Here is a 20221-nt window from a genome sequence, read left to right as displayed (position 1 = left end):
AAGTATTCTTTGAAGTTCGAGAATTTAGTTGCCGTGCTGTTCTATTGCTGTTATTATCTACAGCTATGTTTTTAAGTTGAGCACTGTTTTTTTTTACTTCGGGGCCCAAAATCAGGGAGGTTCCTAATTGATTGATCTAATAATAATAAATTGTTCTCAAGTATGTATAAACAAACAACATTGTTCAATGAGGTTTACATATACATACTCAAAAGGTCATCAAAAGGCAAAAAAGCCTTGTCGTGTGATGCCTTTGGGAAGCAGTTTGTTAGCAAATAGGGGTTGGGGTAGGGTGTTGATATTGGTTTGTTTTTAATGTTTAAATAGATTGAGTGACAGCAAGTACACGTGAGGAAACAGTTGAGTTTTTGTAAAAGGATAAAAATAAAAAAAATAATGTTTTGGACAATTGCTCAAAAAAAACTAATAAAAAAGTTCTATGATATCATTTCCTTGTATAAAATTTTCAAGAAAAGTATGGTGGTGTGTATTATTTCCAGATTTGTAGCAACTCTTTATAAAGTGAACATATTTCGGGTCGAAATTAAGTATATAGTTTAGCAATTTCCTTATTCGTATTCCAATTTTCTTTGGGTCGATACCAGTAAATTGATTGCTAGGTTTTAATTTCTTACTTGTTGTTCTTTTCTCATCTAGCCTCACAAGCTCTGAATCCTCAATAAACCTGTTAAAAACTTCATTTTTATGTTCCCGCCTAATTGTTTTGGTTAAAAATTTTAAAAGCTCATAAATATGTAGCTCTTTCCCCTGGAAGATTCCATATTTTGCCCGTTCGTTCGCTGTTGATTGATGACTTTGTTTCCTGAAAATAATTCGCGAAATTTGTTTAATTTTCACTTCGATAAACTTCAGGCTTGTTTTGCTTGCAGTTCCGTAAATAAGCACTCCATATTGTATAACCGGTTGAACAAAAGACTTATATACGAAAACTAATTGTTTAATGCTCAATATAAACCTCAGTTTGTAGAACAATCCCGTAAATTTGGTCAATTTTGCAGCGACGCTATTTATGTGTTTTTTGAAATCCAATTTGTTGTCCAGTAAAACGCCTAGATACTTTACTTCGTTGCTCTTTTTAAGGGTTGCATTGTTCAGTCTTAGAACATTCATCATAGTTTTAAAACCTAAGTTTAGATTAATCGTTTTTTCAACATTGAGCGTCAGTTTGTTATCGCTTAAGTAGAGGCCGATGTTGTCAATATCACTTTGAAAAAGAACTTCATTTGCACTTTTTTTTGGCTGCAGAGCAGTATCGTCGGCATAGAGCGTTATTGTAGAGCAGCTGCCTTGTTGTCTGATGTCATTGACGTATATGATGAAAAGTAGTTGTCCTAAAACTGAACCTTGCGGCACGGCAAACGTAACAGTTCTTGAACTCGTTCTTGCAGCACCATATCTAAGAATTTGTTTTCTGTCAGATAAGTAAGATTTCATAATTTCAAGCATTGGGCCTCTCAAACCTATGTTAGCAATTTTTTTAAGTAGTAAGTTATGATCAACCGTGACAAATGCCTTTTTCAAATCTAGAAACAAACCTATCGAGCACTTTGGCTGGTATTCTAAAGTGTCCCTAGCGTTTTCAACAAAATGCGCTAATGCATCAATTGTTCCTCTTTGTCGTCGGAAACCATATTGATTTGCATCCAGGAGATCAAAAACTTTGACCAGAAAATTAGATATTTTGTACAGAAATGTTTCAAAGACTTTTGCAACAGTTGGAAGTAGAGAAATTGGTCTGAAGTTAGATGGTTCCTGGACATTACCACTTTTATGTACTGCTACTATGATAGCTTCTTTCAGGCAAGGTGGAAAACTTCTTTCATCGATACATTTGTTGATTAATTTTGTTAGTATTGGCACAATTACCGATTCGAGTTTCTTCAAAAAAAAGTTGTTCAGTTCAAAGCAATCTGCTATATTTGGTTCGCATTTTATTTATTATTTCCCGTACTTCCAGCGAAGTTGCCCTGGTTAGTCGCATTGATTGTACAGTAATACTACTGCTTTTAGAAATGTTCTCACTTTTAGACTCAAAATTTGATGCTAAGGTTTTACCAACTGTAGAGAAATAGTCTATGAATTTATCAGCTGTCTCTTTATTGAGCCTATCTTGCGATGCAACTTTGCCTTTTAATCTGCTAATGCAGTCAAAAAAAGATTTAGAGTTTTTCTGACCATCTGCATTCATTAACCGCTGATAATACATTTCCTTTTTTCTTCTGATCAGTTTTTGCAGCTTGTTACGTAGTGCATTGAATTTGAGTTGATCGTTTTTGTCTTTCGTTCTCATAAAATTTTGGTATTGTTGTCGTTTCTTGGTAGCTAGATGTTTTATTTCGTTGTCAATCCACAATTTTTTATTTTTTGTACCTTTACAAATTTTTGTAGGAACAAATTTTTCAACACATTTATTCAAGAGAAACTGAAAATTTTTCATGGCTTCTTCAGAACTTAATTGATCAAGTGTTAGTTCAAACTTCTGTAATTCATGTTGCATATAAAACTGAAGAACGTTTGAATCATTAAGTTTTGTCCACATTTTAATCATGCGATCATCATCATTTTCTTTTTCTGAATGATTCAATTTGTGTCCCGAGAATCCAAAAAACAGCGTATAATGATCTCTTAGCGTAGTTTGTGACATTTTCAGATCAATTTTTACATTGGAATACACGGCATCAATACAAGAATTACTAGTCTTTGTTTCTCTAGTGCAGTTCTCATTTTCTGCATAATGCAGGTCAAAAGACAGCAAGGCTTCTTGCAATGTTTTCAACTTTGAAGAAACGGTGTGATGATTTATATTGAAATCACCACATATAACTGACATACAGTCGTCCGGAATAACAACTTTCTCAAAATGGTTTCCTAAGCTTGTGCTTAGTTTTTCGTTGGACGTGTTTGGTTTGACGTATATTGTAGTTAAAAAAACTTTTAAATTATTATAGCAAAATTTCAGTGTCAAAATTTGGCACTCATTGCTGGTGTACTTGCTTACTGTTTCGAACTTTAATTTATTTTTCCTAAAAATACCAACTCCTCCACCTCGATTTCGCTTTACACCCCTACTGACTGTGAGGATTTTTTTGATAACCATCTAGTTGCAAACAAGCAGTGTCATACTGTTCATTTATCCATGTTTCTGTTAAGCAGACGGCTAAGGGTAGACTATCTAAACTGTTTACTAGAATTTGAAGCTGATCTAAATTTTTGTATATAGATCTTATATTTTGAAGCATGAAGAGCTTTTGCATTTTGTTGTACTAAAATGATATGTACAAGTGGAAGAAAAGTGGGACAACCATTGTCTTCAATGGATTGTAGCAGCAAAGTTTAAAGTGTTAGCGGATATGACGTTAGAGTTAAAACAACTCTGGTTACCAGAGTAAAAAACTGTTTTTTCGAAAAAAAGCTAAATCGTAGACATAATGTATTTTTTGTTAAAATATTGAAAAATATATAGCCTAAAAGGAGAAAAAAAACAAGAAAACGATGAGAAAAAATAAAAATTTTACTGCTAAGATCATGTATTTGGAGAAAGTTTACGAGTTTAACAACTTCATGCGCGTAATCGCAGCAATCAGTTGATATACTTGATTTATCTTGGGTGATCCTGTTTTCACATTGAGAGAAATAAAAAGAAACGACATATTCGAATTTAAATAGGCGCTTTATCGCAGCCATCAAATCCGATGTGCGAACAATTTCTTTTTTCATTGATTTTTGGTCGTAGTGACGCGTAATCGCAGTCACATTTTTTGTTTTACAGTAAATCAGAATTAATCTAAATCAAATAAAAAAAGAAGAAAAATCTAGAAATTTTGACGTATCTAATTGAATACTTTTCTTTTACGGAGCCTCAAAATGGGAACTGCTTCCCAAAAATGCCAATAAGATTAGAATAACATTAGCACAAAACAAAAATATTTTTTAAATTTGTTCACTAAACGTCTCTGTTTTTTTTGTTCAGTCAGCACTTAAAGATTTTTTTGAAGTCAGGTGACTTCTCTCTGTCATCATCAACTTTGTCGTCATCATCAAAGCAGTATTTCCTTTTTTGGTTTTCTCGTTTGATCGGGTTTTTGACATTTTCAAGATCGCTAATTTGATTGATGTTGTGATAGCTAATATCATTGTTGTTTCGCTTCAACAATATTATACTAAATTTTTTGTCGAAGTAATGAAGCCCTGTCTATTTGCCTCAGCCCTAAGTTCAGCTTCAAACTTTGGAGGTCGTTCATTCAAGAAAATAGGTTTTTTATTCAGGCTGTTTTTTGCAGTTTTTAACTTTCGTCTTGCCCCAAACACTCTGTCTTTCTCGTCGAAATAGACAAACTTGCAAATATTACCGATTCATATTGATCTCCATTAGCAGTTCCCGGTAAAATATGACATGCTTTTATTCTGTTCTCAGTGAGATTTATTTTCAGAAAATCGCTAAAAAATCTCAAGGTATTTTTCAGTACATTTTTGCTATCTCTTGGATCGAAAGGCGGATTGCAGATAATTAGGTAGTCTTTGCTCGTGTACCTTTCTTGTGCTCTGAGGCGCTCATTCATATCAAATTGCATTTTTTCAAGTTTTTTTATTTTACTTTCCTGTTCTTTGTTTTTTGCGATCAAACCTGTGACCGAATTCTGCAATTGATCCACCTGCTTCTTCAGTTGACTTGATTCACCCTCCATTTCCATCCAGCTGTGAGTCGGTTCAAAAGTTAATTGTAACAAGGATAAATACAAACTTGTAAAGAATACGAGTAAAAAAAGAGAAAGAGAAACAAAAATCCGCAAATGAACTGTTAATTATTAGACAATGGCCGTTCCCAGTTCTTAGACACGAGCTGGGTACATAGTAGAAAACTAGTGTTTTAATATAGAAATGATTATGCAAACACGTTATTAGATTTAGATTTGCTAGTGTTGAGTTGGTTCTAAACGTTCAAGTTTTTGTTCATAAAGATGCACGTTTAATGTGCTATTGAAGGCCAACTTGAAAGAAAGAAAGCGCAACTGTTCTTGAAAGCGCAACTGTTCTTCAAAGCGCAACTGTTCTTCAAAAATCAACGGAGAGTGTGCAAAAGGGAATTGTCATAATTGAATGATCGGAAAATGCATGTTAGTGCAGCTGTTTTGCAAATTTGTTAATTAATAAATATCAATTAGTGAGACGTTATTCACGAAAATTGGCAAAAACTGTAATTATCTACTGCATGCGCAACGAAATAGATTCAAAGATATCAGAGATTCAAAGATATACCACTTAATCAGAGAAATAGACGCTATCATGAAGTTTCTAGATTTAGTATTTTATTTCATGCTTTTAGTCGTAAGTTTTATGAAAGGTTTGGGTCTGCTCCCAGTTTGTAGGCACAGAAAATAAGGAGGAAAGTTGGACAATGGTCTTGTACTGGCGTTTCAGGCGTGAAGAACTAGATATGTCGTGGATCCCAAATTTGATCACAACATCAACAGACAAATTGTTGCGCTTTTATCACGTCAAAGTGACATCGAATGCAGCATCGGACAATGATTGTTCACGAGTTAAATCTTTATTTTTCAAACGGCTCCCATCAAAGGGTGCGGCGAAACGGGGGAAGAAAGATTCAGATTCGTATCACGATAAATTATTCTTCTTCGGCAAATGGATTGCAAAGGAGAAAATTTTAACTGGTGGTGCAAATGGCGATTTGATCTCATGGACGATAGATTTGAACTGGGAGAGAAGTATGATCAATTCTGAAGGAACTTCATCTGTCGAGAAGAAAGTTTTTGTCGACTTCAAAGTTGTTGATAGTGGCGGTCACGATAGTGGACATAATAAAGCGATCCAATCTATAACTTGTTATAATAATAGCTTAGTATTTACACATGCTATGGACAGGTATCTGTGCGTGTGGAAATTGCCTGAAATGAAGAATGTTGCAACTTTATCAACTCTGGGTGGTTCTGTATTTGATCTGGATATCTCACCTGTATCTAAAACATGGCTGGCCGTGGCATCCGGTGGTGGATTTTTGCATATTTGGAATTCGAGTTTGGCGTTGCAGGACTCAGTAGAATTGAGTGCGAAATTGAATGACACGAGATTCAAAATGATGCATGTTTGGCAAGGATATAAAACTAAGGTGAGTCGAATATGTCAACAAATTTTGATTACAGCACCTATATGCAAGGTTTATCAGTACTCTAACAAAACAGTACATAGTTCTAATGGTCTTCTAATGAATCTGAGGTTATCTAAGAGGAGTACTCTAAGAAGAGTTCAAAAAAGATTTTGCATCAAAACTTGGTATCTTTAGTTGAGAGTATAAATCTTGATAATGTCAAGTTGATATTTTGTGTAATGATATCGCTAACTTGCACTGCTTATGTTGACTTTTTGTGGGGGTTTGCTTCCCAGTTCTTCTTCCCAATAAAATCAACAGCTGCTTTGTCCTATATAATCAGTGACGACTGAACATTTCCATAAATTTTGCAAACATAACAATTTGAATATCAAGTATGATAAAAAATACAAATTTAAAATGCCAATTAAAATGGGTTTTATTGTGATTCTGCAATGGACCAGCCGGAAAATTTCCATTTCTCGTAGTATATTTTGATGTACAGCGCTTAAGAACAAAAACAACAACAAACGAATTGTATTTTTCAGTCTTAAGCTACCTTTATTATAGACGTTTGTCTAGATCTGGTGTTTTTCCAATCAAGCATCCAAATTCTATTCCACAGTCTGGAGCAAAATTCAATATTCCTTTGATATGGCGAAAAACAGAATACATACAATTTGGTACAAATGAACATTTTATTCTTAATAGCCGCAAAGCGATAGCTGGGGCTATTATTGGCCTTCTCTTGGTTCTTACAATTCAGAGACTTTGAATTGCATTGGTTGAGCTGTCTTTTTTAAAGGCCTGTTTCACACATTTTCATGATTGAGGTGATTTTGGTCAGGCCGAAACAGAAAGTGGAGCAAAAAAATGAATGGTCTTGCGACGTTAATTTTTTTACTCCAATTTAAAAGTAGAGTGAGAAAACTGAAAACTGTGTTTGACAAAAAGGCGCTTTCTCAATGGTAGTTGTTGTTCTAATATGACAATTTTACTTTGTTTTTACTGTTTTTCTATTTTTGTGATCAATTTTTTTTTCGAATGGTTTTCCCACTCCATTCATATTCCATTCTTTTTATGGCTGCGAAGCTGTAAGCTGAGCGTAGCTATATTGCGGTGCTCTTGGCTTTTACGACTCGAAGAGGAGTATTGGTTTTCTTAAGGTTTTTTTTACCGGAAGTACTATTCGTTCAGACGCTGTTTTGACCTAAAAGCAAAAGTGAGAAAAATTGCGGTGTGAACTAATTTTTTCTGAGCGAGAGAAGTTTTTTGATCATGCGCTGCGTTTAGTGAATGACTTTTGGACTTTGAAAAGTAGTTTTTGACTGAATGGCACATATAGATAACCGTTTTTAGCCGTTTTTTCGTCTAAGTGGCCCATTTTTTGCTTGTAATTTGGTTTTTTGTAGAAATGATTTTTAGTTGATGCTATATTGAAATGTAAACCTTGGAAATTAATAGCACAGTGTTTTGCAGGTAGAGCCTGAAAACGCGTTTCAAGTTCAAAATTGGCATAAATTTATTGATTTTTTAATTAATTTTTGGCTTTTTTCCTATTATTTTCATTTTTGGATCTTTTAGCCGTCTTTTTGTCAAAAATCAGTCAATATGACAACTTCCCGTTGACAATTCATATACTCGATGCCTCTTTTTACCTCGATGTAATTTTGTTTCATAAAATTGTACATATGCTAATCCGATTTTGGTAGTTTTTTTTTCCTATTTTTCTCAGTTTTTTGTCTGTATTTTGGTTTTAATTACTAGAAATGTTCTTTTTGTGCAACATGAGGGGCTTTAATTTCGTTTCAATAAAAACGTCAATAATTTTTTAGCGTTAAATTTTTGAAAATTAGTTAAATTTTTTTTATAAATGCAGTCCTAAAATTTTTTTGACCTTTTTTTGCAAAATGTTTTAATGTTTCGTATGTTTGATTTCTGCTTTTTCTTTTTTTTATCCGTTCAGGAGGATAGATTTTTGTCTCGGATATATCGTTGTATTTTCTATGTCTCGAATGCTGAAAAATGAAATGGTGTTAGTTTTTTTTGTTTTTTTTTTAATTTGATTTAAACTTTCAAAACTTTTATAAACTTTGGTTTGAACTTTCAAAAATCAAGAATTAGTCTTTGTTACGGTGTTCCTTACATTGTGTCCATATTGTTCACATTCTAGCTGGTATCATTGTAGCTCTGCCCTGGCACCTACATTTATACTGGTTTTATTGATTTTTTCAGTTATTAACAAATTGAATGATTTCGGCTTTTTCTTAGATTTTCGTCATTTCTTTGGGTTGCAATTGATTTCATTCAACATAAGGCAGTACTAAGAGTTTACTAGAAAGTGTTTTCCAGAATTGCTACTTATTACTTTTTATTGTATTTTTTCCGACCTTGGTATTGTTCTGAAACATTTTTTTGCCTTTAAATATTACTCGGTTGCTTTTCTATGATTATTTTAATTTGTGAATTAGTTTGAAATCATGTTGTCTAGCATATATACAAGAAGAGAAAAGTATATATTGTTTTTGTCTTAATTGCAGTGATGAGAAATCTAGCTGTAGTAGTTTTCTGATTCTTAACTTTGAGCATTATTTTTTGAAAAATTTAGTTTCTAAGTTATTATTATCTGCCGTTTGCTTTAGCGATCTTTTTGAGATTAGAATCATGAATTATTTGAGGGCAGTTGATAGCCCTCTCAGCTTTTTGAGACTATCAGTGTTTTGACTATCCTAATTATTTTGCACTAATCCTTGCCAAACGTTTTCAATAATAAATATTTTTGCGGCATTTTGTTTCTCTTGGTGACAGTGGTTTAAATTTCGCCAATTTTTAGATCAGACCGGTGGGGGGGGGGGGATAATGAGTTTATGGTTTATTAAAAAAGTTAATGGTTTCAGCTGCAATTAGGTTTTTTGTCAAGTTTTTACGCTTCGAGTTGCTTCCGGAATTCTTCCGGCTATGTTTTTTGTTTCGTCGTCTGACGCTCTTTTTTCGTTTTACATTTGTTCACACCTCAAAGCTGAAAAGTCAAATTTTCTGAATGACTTCTTCCTCTCACTAACTGCTTTTGCGCGCGTGACGACATTTCTCTCTCTCGCTCTCTCTAGCAAAAGTTTTTATGCGTGTTTAGATTTTGATCATAAGTGACTTACCTCACTCAATAAAAATGACTTCTGCACTTTAAAGTTTAAGTTTGTTTTGAATTAGTTTATGGTCAAAGGAACTTATGTGTAATAAGAGTTGCTAATAAAAAAGGCTTCTGCGCAATGAATTTTGCAACAAGCTTTACAAATTTATCGTTGAATTTTTTTACATAGTTTTTTGAGCGGCGTCGATAACTTTTTCAACTTATATCTATATCTGTTTCTATCTCTATAATACGGCACGCAAGTCTATTCTTTCGCAGCTATTCCGGCAATCTGCCGGCTATGTTTCTATATTTTTGTTTAGTCAATTTAATTTTTTTCATGAATTTTTAATTCAAGGAATTTTAATTGTGTTGGGGCGCTGTCTTTTTTTTAAAGATCTGTTCACACATTTTCATGATTTTTGAGGTCAAATTGAAGCGATGATTTTTTCGCGCCAAAACAGGTACTGGAGCAAAATTGTAGGTGGTTTTGCAGCCTGAGATTTTTTTCAATCTATGTTTTAAGTAGAGTGAGAAAACGGTATTTGAACAAAAATTCGCTTTCTCGCTAGCGGTTTTTTATTCACATGCAGCATTTTCGCTTTGATTTTAACTGTTTTCAATTTTTTATAGTATTTTTCTAAATGGTTTTTCCAATCAAGTCATACTCCATTCTAGGTTTAATTTTTGTTTAGTCAATGAAAATTTTTTGAATTGTAAGCTAATTTTTTTTAATTCGTCGTCACAATTTTTTACGATCAAATGATGTCACAATTTCTTCATGCTTTTTGTTAACTCGTTCATGCAATTTCTAATAAATTTTCTACGAGCTCATTTTTCACTCTTAGTGAAGCGAGTTTTTTGTTCAATCGCGTGATTAATTTTATGGTAACTTGTGACTTACTCATACTCAAAAATGACTTCCTCGCTCTGAAATTGGCTTTTCTTTACTTCAGTTCAAAGAGATAAAGTCAAGTGAGTGTGTGTCACTCTAATTGAAGGTTGTTTTAGAGCAGCTAATAGAAGCAACTATAAGCTAATAGATTTCTTATTAATTGCTCTCAAACGAAGTTTGTAGCAATTATATTAGGCCTGTCGGTCTTTTTTATGCGATTTTTTTCTTGACCATTTTTTCGTCTGACTCATTTGACTTTTCGTCCTCGAAAACGGGATAAACAGGTAGCGCCCAGCGGTCATTAGGTGCTCTTAAAGCCTTTCAGAGCACTAGTCTTCAAGTATGCGATTCACAGAATCTGTTTTGGAGACTTATACTTATGGTGCGAAGGGCGGTTCTAGAGATTGACCCCCCCCCCACTGTTGCCACCCCGTCAGCCCCCGTTGCACCCCCCCCCCGCTGCGCTCACTTACGCCCATTCATTTAAGCTAAATCTAGCCTCACTAAACCGTGCTAGCTACTGACGAAGCCAACCGCTCGCCGGTTGTTTGAGAGCAATTTGCCTGACGTTAGTCGGTTATCTTCAAAATATTGCATCTCGGCATTTAATAAAGAGAAGTTTCTTTTTTGGTCTGTCTCTCTTACTATCTTTTTGAGACCGCAGGTCTACGAAGCTATTGCAGCTATTTTCTGGCAATCTGCCAGCTATGTTGTCACCGTCTTTTTGATTGGTTGCAAGTTGATTCTCCTTCAATAAAAATGAAGATTTTGAAATCACTTATTTGTTTTGAGTGCTGTGTGGAACTTACTGGTTTAAAAAGCTCTTTAAGCAATTCTTACGTGCAAAAGTAGTTCTCTAACTATTACTTAGATTCCTCGCAGGCTATAATGAAGTTGAACACTCCATGTATGATTCTTTCAAATAGTAACGTGAATTTTTTGACAGGTGACGGTGACTCGATTCCACCCTTCTAGGGAAGGAACTGTGGCTTTTGGGACTGAGGATGGCAGAGTGGGTCTGTATGACGTCACCAATAACAAGGGATCCATAACATCTTCCTCCTTCCACCAATCTACTGTTTATGCACTCTCATTCGGACCAGCTCAACTTGGAAACACTTTCAGCACCAGCGAGGTACAGAACAAGGACAATGATGGGCCGGCATCTGATAATGTAGGTAGTCCAAAATTTATGAGACAAATGATGTTATCTTTTCTCACTTGTTCATTTTGCAATATTTGGGTTGAAAGATACTTTTGCCCTAAGCATGTATAGTTCAAATATTCAAATAGCTGCAAAGGAGTACAGACAGAAGAGAATGAAAATTACATTTACTTTGTTCGATTTTTAATGTTTAACCTTAGCTTTCTGTTCTGTTCATCGGCTTTTGAATTTATCAGATAGACAATTCGAATCTTGGCAAATTTGTTTCACGAGCGGGAATTCAAGTATCTGACTTGGTACTTTTAATTTAAATAATTTTCCAGTCCTTTTGTTTTTGATGACATACAAGCTAGGAATTTGCCTTTCATTTAATGATTGAAAAGCTACTCTACAATATCCTCAGTTGTTCCCTTGCATCGTTTAGGTTATATGTCAGATCCCAACATTTTTTGTCCTATCTCACTGTTACCAACGCTTGGAAAAATCTTAGAAAAAGTGCTTCCGAATCAATTTTGATCACTTCAAACTTTCTAAATCACTTTGGTTTCTGGGAAGAAAGGAAGTAGTTGATGCAGTGAGCACACTGGTAGAATCAATCAGATAGTCAATGTTCTGAAGATCAGAAAACAGCTTGTGCACTTTCCTAGATTTGAAATAAGCTTTTGACACCATTGATAAACAATTACTTCAAAAATGCAAAAAATATGGATTACGAGGTAGCAGTACTCGAGGAAGCTTGAGGTTTGACTTTTAACGTACATGGTCAAGTAGTTAGATTACTTGAATTTTAATTGAATGTAGAATTGAATTTTATGTGTTGAACATTTCAGTTTCTGTTGTCAGTGCTCTTTAACTGCTAAACAGTTTAGTTCACGGGAATTTTCTGGAAATATGTTAGGAATTTGGCGATAGTATCTGCCTGTTCGTCATTACTTTAGTTACCAATATTTTACAATGGGAGCATCGTCTCTGCTATTTTGCAACAATCTACTTCCTTTGAGCATTTTAAAAATGTTGATTCTGCGCTGATTTTTAGTTGAATGCAATTCAGTTTGACATTATGTTTCAGGTTGTCCAGAAAACATGGTATGACATTTACAGCTGTGGGGCTGAAGGACGAGTTCTTATCCACAATCCTGCAAATCTCACACATCAAGCAAAAGACCTTAATTCGGTACTCAGTGCTATAAGTGGTAAGAAGGTGGACGAAAAGAGGAGCACCGTTTGTTGGAGCCACGCTATGGTCACTCTCGCTGTCGGCAATTTGAGTGGAACTGTTGACTTGTACGATGTAAATTTGAACCATTTGGCGATTGTTGAGCTACATTCTAGTGCTATATATCACATATCATGGCAGCATCCAGGTACCATTTCCAATGAAGAACATCATGTGCTAGCGATCAGTTGCAAACACGAGACGAACATCAAAGTTGTTGATGTTTCAAAGGCTGTCGTGATTCCGCCTAATGATTGTGAACCGCGCGACGTACTCGTTATTTCTAACTTACTGTGTCAGCTGACGGGTCACAAGAAAAAGATAGCGAAAATTGAATGGTCGCCTCATGAAGTTGATAACCTAATTTCAACATCCAATGATGGTTCAGTCCAGATATGGAAGGTTTTGTACGATGGATCGTACGAGTTCGTCTGCAATTATCTCCAAAATCCAGATGCGTGTTCCAGTTGTGCTAAATTCTCGCTAAGTGACCCGGATCTGGTTTTCTCGGGGGGTACTGATTTTATTTTACACTGTTGGAGGCCATCGAAAGTTACCACAAGAGAACCACAGATGTATAGAAGCACAGCTTTGATGGACGTTGGGAACTCAGTCGTTAGTTCTGAAATTGAAACTGGAACTGATCTGAATGGAAATTTGTTGCCTGAGAAGGGCGATGAGCGTGCTAAATCTGGCTTAGATGATATAAAAGAAGCAAGCAAAGATTCCTGTTCATTTGAAAATATACGTGGGACGAATTTTAAACCTGCTTCTGGAAATGAGGTGCCAAAAGTTATTGATGATACACCGAATGCTGCAGGCGATGCGTGCAGTGGAAATAGAGCCACGCACGCTCGCAGACCGAAGTTGAAAACATTTCTAAAGAAGTTAAGTAACAACCCCAGAGCTGCTCAATCTGTTCAGGAAACGAAAGAACTTTTGGATTTGAAGTTGCAACAAAGCAGCACTGAAAGTCAGTCTGAATCTGGAGAGAGCAGCTTTAAAAACATTGATGGTCAGTGTAGCTATGCAATGTTCTGCGGAGCTGTTGGAGCTATGAAAGTTCTTGAAAATGAAACTACTTTCAGCATGACATCGCACGATTATGAGAACCAAATTGAGTTGTTGTTATTGCAAGGGAAGATCGAAGCGGCCATTGATATAGGCATTGCAAAAGGATGTTTGAATCAGAAACATGTCGCTGCTTCTATCATGGGTGGTGTGAAATTGTGGAAAAAGTGCGTGAGTGGTATGGTGGAACAGAGCTTGAGTAATGGAGATATCAATGATGCTTGTCAATACATGCTGATGTTGAACAGAGTTCACGATGCAATGAAATTGATGGTCGATCACGGGAAGTGAGTATTTTTTGTTCTTCCCCAGAGAAATCTTCAATGTGGTATTGTACTTCGTTATTTTCATTGATATCACTAATAAACTCTTGTTGTCTATGTTAGTGAGTAATTGTAATACGTCCCTATTTAATTGCTCTCGAACGAAGCTGGAACCAATTATTGTAAACCAATTATTGTAAATTATTTTGCCTTTTTAATGCAAAATTTTTTCGGCCGTTTCCTTTTAGAACACTCTTTGTGTCTCGCTTCTCGCGACTTTTTCACGCTTAACTTCTTGATATTCTGAGTCATTTAAATTGCAAACATTCAGAAGTTAAGTCTGTTCATAAAATAAAACCGATTGGGAACCAGAAATAGTACATAACCCGTGTAGCGTAGTGGTTAATTTCATCGACTTTCATCCACGAGCCCCACTAATCAGAGGTCTCTTGTTCGAATCCCTGCATAGTCAGAAATTTTTGCACCATAAAAGTTTCACTAGTTCTCTGTGTCCCGATCTAAATTGTTTGCCGCTCCGGTCGTTGGAAAGTAATTCGTTCGAAGTTAGTCGGTTTATTTTTAAAAGCGCGAAATTCCGTGGTGGTTATCGTGAATTTACTTTGTGCCGCAAATATGTTTGCAGTGGACTCAGTAACATGCTGCAACAACAGCTATCGTTTCTTTCAATGTTTGCCCTCTCGTTAGTTTGCAAATTCACTGTTGAATTTGTGGGCCTACTGTTTAAGTCCGCAGTACAGTAATTGATGCTGTGAGTGAAACGCGTGAACAAGGGGGTTTTTACTGCTGATCAAATTTGATGGGCCGAGAAAGAGTGCGTTGGTGCATACCACTAGTTTTGAGAGATCGAGAAATTGCTTGAGCACGCAAAATTTTCAAAGCAATTTTTTGGTTTTAACTTAAAATTTTTCGCCCGAAGTGGCTTTTGTCAATCATGTTAACTAGTAATTTTGCGTTTTGGGGCACTTTTGACTATTTTCAAAATTTAATGGTTTTCAATGATGACTACCGCGTTTTTTGTTGTCGATTTTACCAGTTGTCGTTATCTTCTTCGTGTGTTCGCAGGTGATGGAGATTTTTTCTTAATTACAACTAACTTTCATGGTTTTGGTGAAATTTTCATTGGCATCGATTTCAAAGTTTTTGCTGAAGAAAAATGATTATTTGTTGAACTAAAATGAGTAAGAGAAAAATGAGTTATGGAAACAGAGTAAAGCCCTATTTTAGATGTCAATTATTTAACTTTGATCAATTTATTGTTCGTTCTTAGATATAATGGATCTTTTCAACAATTGCCCCCCCCCCTTTGGTACCTAGTAGAGAATCGCCCCCCCCTTCTCTGCTATACTTTATACGACAATATTACTCGGCCTACGGTTAATGTAGCTGAATATGAGTTTGAGCGCAACTGCGGACTGCTGTTCATGGCCATGCCTCTCATGCGCTGTGGGATGTAATCCGGAAATCGCGGGTGGGTTATCGCGGCGAAGTGCGCCCACCGACCCGCCAGTCGGAAATTATATTCGCTTTGTATTCCAATTCGGCTAATTGGCATAGAATGGCGTATTTTACTCTAGTCCGTTTAACATACTATGCGCATACGTGGAAAGTTATTAGTCGTCTCTGATTGGTTAATAAATCGCTCGCTTAAATTCTTTTCAAGAATAGCCCCCCCTTTGCAAAGGGGGGGCAATTGTCGAAAAGATCCGATATAATACTATTTGGTTTAACAAAGCCAATACACAAGCGCGGCAAGGCAAATCCAATTTTGCTTTTGCCGATATCAGTTTTGCCCATTACTAGGAAAGTTATTGGTTTTTTTTATTTTGAAGGAGTTAAGGATTACGTAGGAAAGTTCAAAATATTCATCTTCTTTTTGATCACATCTCAATAGTTTGGTGCTATTGTCTCTATATTAGATGGTACAAGACTTAACATCAAGGTTACCTTCTTGGATTTGAAAAAGATTTCGACACAATAGATCACCGCATCTTAATCCAAAAAAGTTCCGATTGTTGCTTGCAGGGAAAAGTGTAAAAACTTTTTGATTCTCATCTAAGCAATAGAACTCAGTTGGTGAGAATAAATAGCAAAGCGAATCAAGGTAACGTTCGGAGTGCCTCATGGTTCAATTACCGGGACGCTGTTATTTTGTAGATAAATGACATCTCATGTAGTGAAAAAATTAAGGAATATCTCTGTGTTGGAAGCTTTAAACAATATAAAACAATGGTTCCATCATAATAAACTGACACTAAAAATCAAGAAGACACTTAAAACGACAATTGGAAAAAACGCGGGGCAGACAAAACAACTTTTCAATGAATTTTTAAAATGTTGAATATGTTACATCTTATAAAAACTTAGGTGTCATTCTAGACCACCATCTAAATTTTGCCGAACACATCCACCATTTCACTGCAATGTTCTAACTGCTTTTTTTGCAATGTTTTTCACTTCATTTTTTTTCATTTACCACAGATGGTTAGAATTTTAATACTCATGTTCAGCAAGTAATAGTGTCTTAGTGTATGGGTCAAAACCAAAAATTGTATTATAAGCTAGTAATGGGGAAGAATTTGAATCGATCGCCAACGTACGTAAAAAAAATGAATTTTTTGCTGTCAAGAGCTCCACATTTTTGAGTTGCTGAAAGTGTTAGATGAAGTGCCACGCCAAAACTTTAAGGTTAAATAACTACAAGATTCGGTTGATTCAAATGATTTAGGAAAATTTGCAAAGGGACGGACAAACAACATCATGGCAGTTGCTTTACTGTTACAATTGAATCACGGTTAGGCCGAGGATTTTCAAAATTGTTTTTGGACATCGGACAGCGAGTGTTTCATAAATGTAAAAAAATCCATTGCAAACACAAGAAGCCAAATATGCACAAAAGTTTGTGAAGAATTACATATTGGTTCATTAGACATAAAAGAACTATTTTTGGTTAGCTAAACTACCAAATTTCAAAGTTGAAAGCGACCGGTTCGCTTGGGGGAATCGCTGCTCGATCCTTTCTCTCATTAATGATCGTTTTTTAATTAAAGAATTCTGATGTTATCTTCCGCACAAAGGCACCTGAGAACGATCTATTGAGATCAATGGCGTCCTTACGAAGCGCATATGGTGTCTTGAAATAATTTTTTACATAATGTAATTGATGATTTGTGATACACGGTTCTGTAAACATATTATGCAGTAATATTTATTTTATTCTCCCGTTCATAAGCAGGATTAAGCCTAAGTACCAATAAATTTGCATTATGCTTGTCTATTTTCAAAAACATGGTTTTACAGTAGTTACATGTTTTTACAGAAATTACAGCTTATTTTGGCGATCTATTGTTGGTTTTAAAAAAATGGCTTCGGCTGTTTTGATTCGTTTAGAATTGACTAGGGTATTTTGACATGGTTACTTCGTCTTACATTCCTAGGTAACTTTGATTTTCCAAGTAGCTGGATAATAGAACGAGCTATATTTTTTAAAAGCTTGTCGCTTAGATATCAGTCAGCTTAATTAGGTTCTAATTTACTCATTTCATGCGTGCAATTTAGGCTCCGTGACGCCATTGTTATTGGGACCCTTCGTCTGCCACCCTCCGACTCCTACCTGAGAACTGTGCACGAATCATACGCTGCCCAGTGTGAGAAAGCGGGTAACCTCGAAGTAGCAGCTCAATGCTATATGACTATGAACGATTATGAAAAAGCAGCGCGAGTCTTGACCTCAAAAAATAGCGCAGAGGCTAATTTACTTGCTTTGGAAATTTTGCTCAATCAAGAAAATCAGTCTATCGACCGTGTTGAGTTCCTCACTAATTTATGTGTGATTCGGTTACTTGCCGACTTTAACCTTGAAAGGGCACAACAAGTTGTAGCTAACGAAAAAATGCAAGAATTTGAGAGCATTGCTTTTGCAATAGAAAGTTTTGAAAGCTTTACGAAAACGTTCGAGAGCTGTTTGAACATTCAGGCAAGTCACATACGTGATTCAGAACATTCAAGTTTGTTTGTCTGCACTAATAAAGATTTAGAGCAAGGAGTCGATTTTGAAGGACATTTGGGCAAGTTTTTTGCCGAATTCTGCAATCACCTGACCTTGATTGTCTGCAGTCATAATTTGGAAAATAACGACACAGTGAAAAATGAAATCATATTTTTTGAGAAAATTTTACCCGGATTGACGAAATTGAAATCTCAAGCTGTTGTGACGAATGTTTCGACTCCAATACAGAAAGCGGGAAAGTCCTTTCTGGTTGCAATGCTGGATATAACTGCTCTCATTTTACTGTCGAGGATCGAGAACCGATCTGATCCTCTTCTATATTCCAGGAGTGAAGATATTATGAAGGAGAAAATTTTGCCTTTAATCTTGATCGAAAGCTAACTGGGAATTGACGTGAACACCAAGTTGAGTTTACTGAAATGTTTTCGGGAAAATCTTTTGTTTTTGTTTAAATTTATTCAAACTTTTTGAAAAAGCTTATTTCTCTTCAGAAGTCTGGAAAAATTGCACAGTTGTTTTGGACTCGAGTAATGGATTGTCTTTTTAAGAACCCCCAATTCCACGTTAGCACCCGTCTATAAATGAGTTTGCCTCAGTAATAGGTACGGGTTCCCCTATAGCTGTCCATATTTACTGCCCCAAATTTTTCTACATATCATTAGGGCAATAATGGGTAAAAGATTGTTTTAATATATGGTTATGGAGCTAAAAATGGAGCGCACACCATTAGAAGGGAAAGCAATTGTGTCGTGGGACAGGTATATTTATTCGCATATCTTGTCATCCCACTAAAATTTCAGACCATAATGTCCTTCACAAAAGTAGTGGCTGCGAACACAAAGGCCTTCACAAAACCACTCAAACCTCTTTTCTCAGCAAATGCTCAGCAAGCGAGACTTCGAGCACTTAGATTGTATAAATTGTGGTACAGGGAATGCTTCGATACCATCTACAGAAACGAACTGCCATTTACAACCAAAGAGCTTCGAAAAGTATTACGGGCGAAATTTGAGGAGCATAGTCACGTGAAGGATCTGAGGCAAATTGATGCGTTGATTTTTAAAGGCCAACTGGAACTTGAAGAGAGCCAGAAAGGGTGGAAGCAGGCAACTCATATATGCAAATATCTGGAAATGACTAAAATGCAACAGCCTAAATCGAAAGACTTCTTAGAGAATTTCTATTCTGGAAAACTCAACTGAAATAGTATTGATTTCGTGAAAATAGGGATTAACTATATTTAGAACTTAATTAACACATTCACAACACCTGTTGTATGCAAAGAGGTTAATGAGGTCTCGAAATGGTTTTGTCGAAATTTTCATTGTTCGCACATGAAGTTGCTGCAATTATTAGTTGCTCCCGAACATAGTTTGGAGCAAATATTTGGACTATGTTGGTCTGCTTTTCGATTTTTGGCTTTAGAGATTTTTAGTCTGACGCTTAAACTTTTGTCCTCAAAAATGGGTTAAAATGGTAAAGCCCGAGGACAATATGGATCTGTTCAGTGCTCTTAGGGCTCTAATAGTCTCAAGTACAACAATCGACAAAATTAACAATCGCTTAGAGCCTTGCCTTAACTTGCGTGAGTTGTAAGTCTTAGCTGATTAGCTTTTTAATAGCCGCCCTCATCTTCTCAGCTGGCTATTATAGCGCTCCTATTTTTTTACAATTCAAAGAATTTGAATTGTATTGGGGCGCTGTCTTTTTTTTACGACTCGAAGAGGAGTATTGGAGAAGTCCTTTTTTTAATCAATTTTATTGGAGTGATTTTTGAAGCGGGAAATGAAACGCGTGAAAAAAATTGGAGTGATTTTGGCGCTGAACAAAAGTGAAGAGCGGAGCGAAAAGAGAGTGGTTTTTGTTCATACCGCTGTTTTTGAGAGAGCGAAAAATTGATGTGTGAAAAAATTTTCTCTAAGCGAGCGAATTTTTTTGTTCACGTGCGGCTTTTTGAAAGCAGTTTTTTGCAACTTTTGATGGTTATGAAGTCTGATTAAGATATTGTATTAGTTTTAGGCTTGTTTTGATAGGAATTGAAGGTTTCAACCAGTTAATTTGAGTTTGATGGTAATTTGGAGGTTTTTGATCAGTTTTTGCTGATTTTTAGACGAAATTTAATGATTTTTTTGCCCCTTTATTTATTTTAATGCTTTAAGAGGAATTTGATTAGAGGCCTGTTCCTTAAGGAGTATTCAGATACCAATTGACTAAAGCTTTCTTGGTATAAATCACTTTTTTCTTAGGAAAATTGACAGAAAAATTGAGAAAATTTAAACCATTTTTAATAGCCGCCCTCATCTATTCAGCCGGCTATTATAGCGCTCCTATTT

The 20221-nt window shown here is 35.6% G+C and overlaps 2 protein-coding genes across 2 annotated transcripts in view; both read left to right on the top strand.

The window, feature by feature from the left end:
• The window catches only part of LOC142336319 (gem-associated protein 5-like), a 92078-nt gene extending 73715 nt beyond the window's left edge, over positions 1–18363 (top strand). Inside the window, exons 3-6 of the mRNA XM_075385064.1 lie at positions 5440–6145; positions 11093–11320; positions 12381–13885; positions 17438–18363. Coding sequence (XP_075241179.1) covers positions 5440–6145; positions 11093–11320; positions 12381–13885; positions 17438–18269 — 3271 coding nt within the window. The 3' untranslated portion in view covers positions 18270–18363. The remainder of the gene's footprint in view (positions 1–5439; positions 6146–11092; positions 11321–12380; positions 13886–17437) is intronic.
• A 331-nt stretch (positions 18364–18694) lies between these two features.
• LOC142336677 (NADH dehydrogenase [ubiquinone] 1 alpha subcomplex subunit 6-like) lies at positions 18695–19090 on the top strand. Its single transcript, XM_075385586.1, has one exon. It carries the CDS (start codon positions 18695–18697, stop codon positions 19088–19090), a length of 396 nt encoding a protein of 131 aa, XP_075241701.1.
• Positions 19091–20221: the final 1131 nt, after the last annotated feature.

This window comes from Convolutriloba macropyga, chromosome 3 (genome assembly GCF_964194025.1).
Source record: "Convolutriloba macropyga chromosome 3, txConMacr16.3, whole genome shotgun sequence".
NCBI classification, from domain to species: domain Eukaryota; kingdom Metazoa; phylum Xenacoelomorpha; order Acoela; family Convolutidae; genus Convolutriloba; species Convolutriloba macropyga.
Note: the sequence above shows the minus strand (reverse complement) of the source record. Positions and strands in the feature narration are given on the sequence as shown.

Coding starts and splice junctions, on each gene's coding strand:
- LOC142336677 (XM_075385586.1), top strand. CDS start 18,695: ATGTCCTTCACAAAAGTAGTGGCTGCGAACACAAAGGCCTTCACAAAA.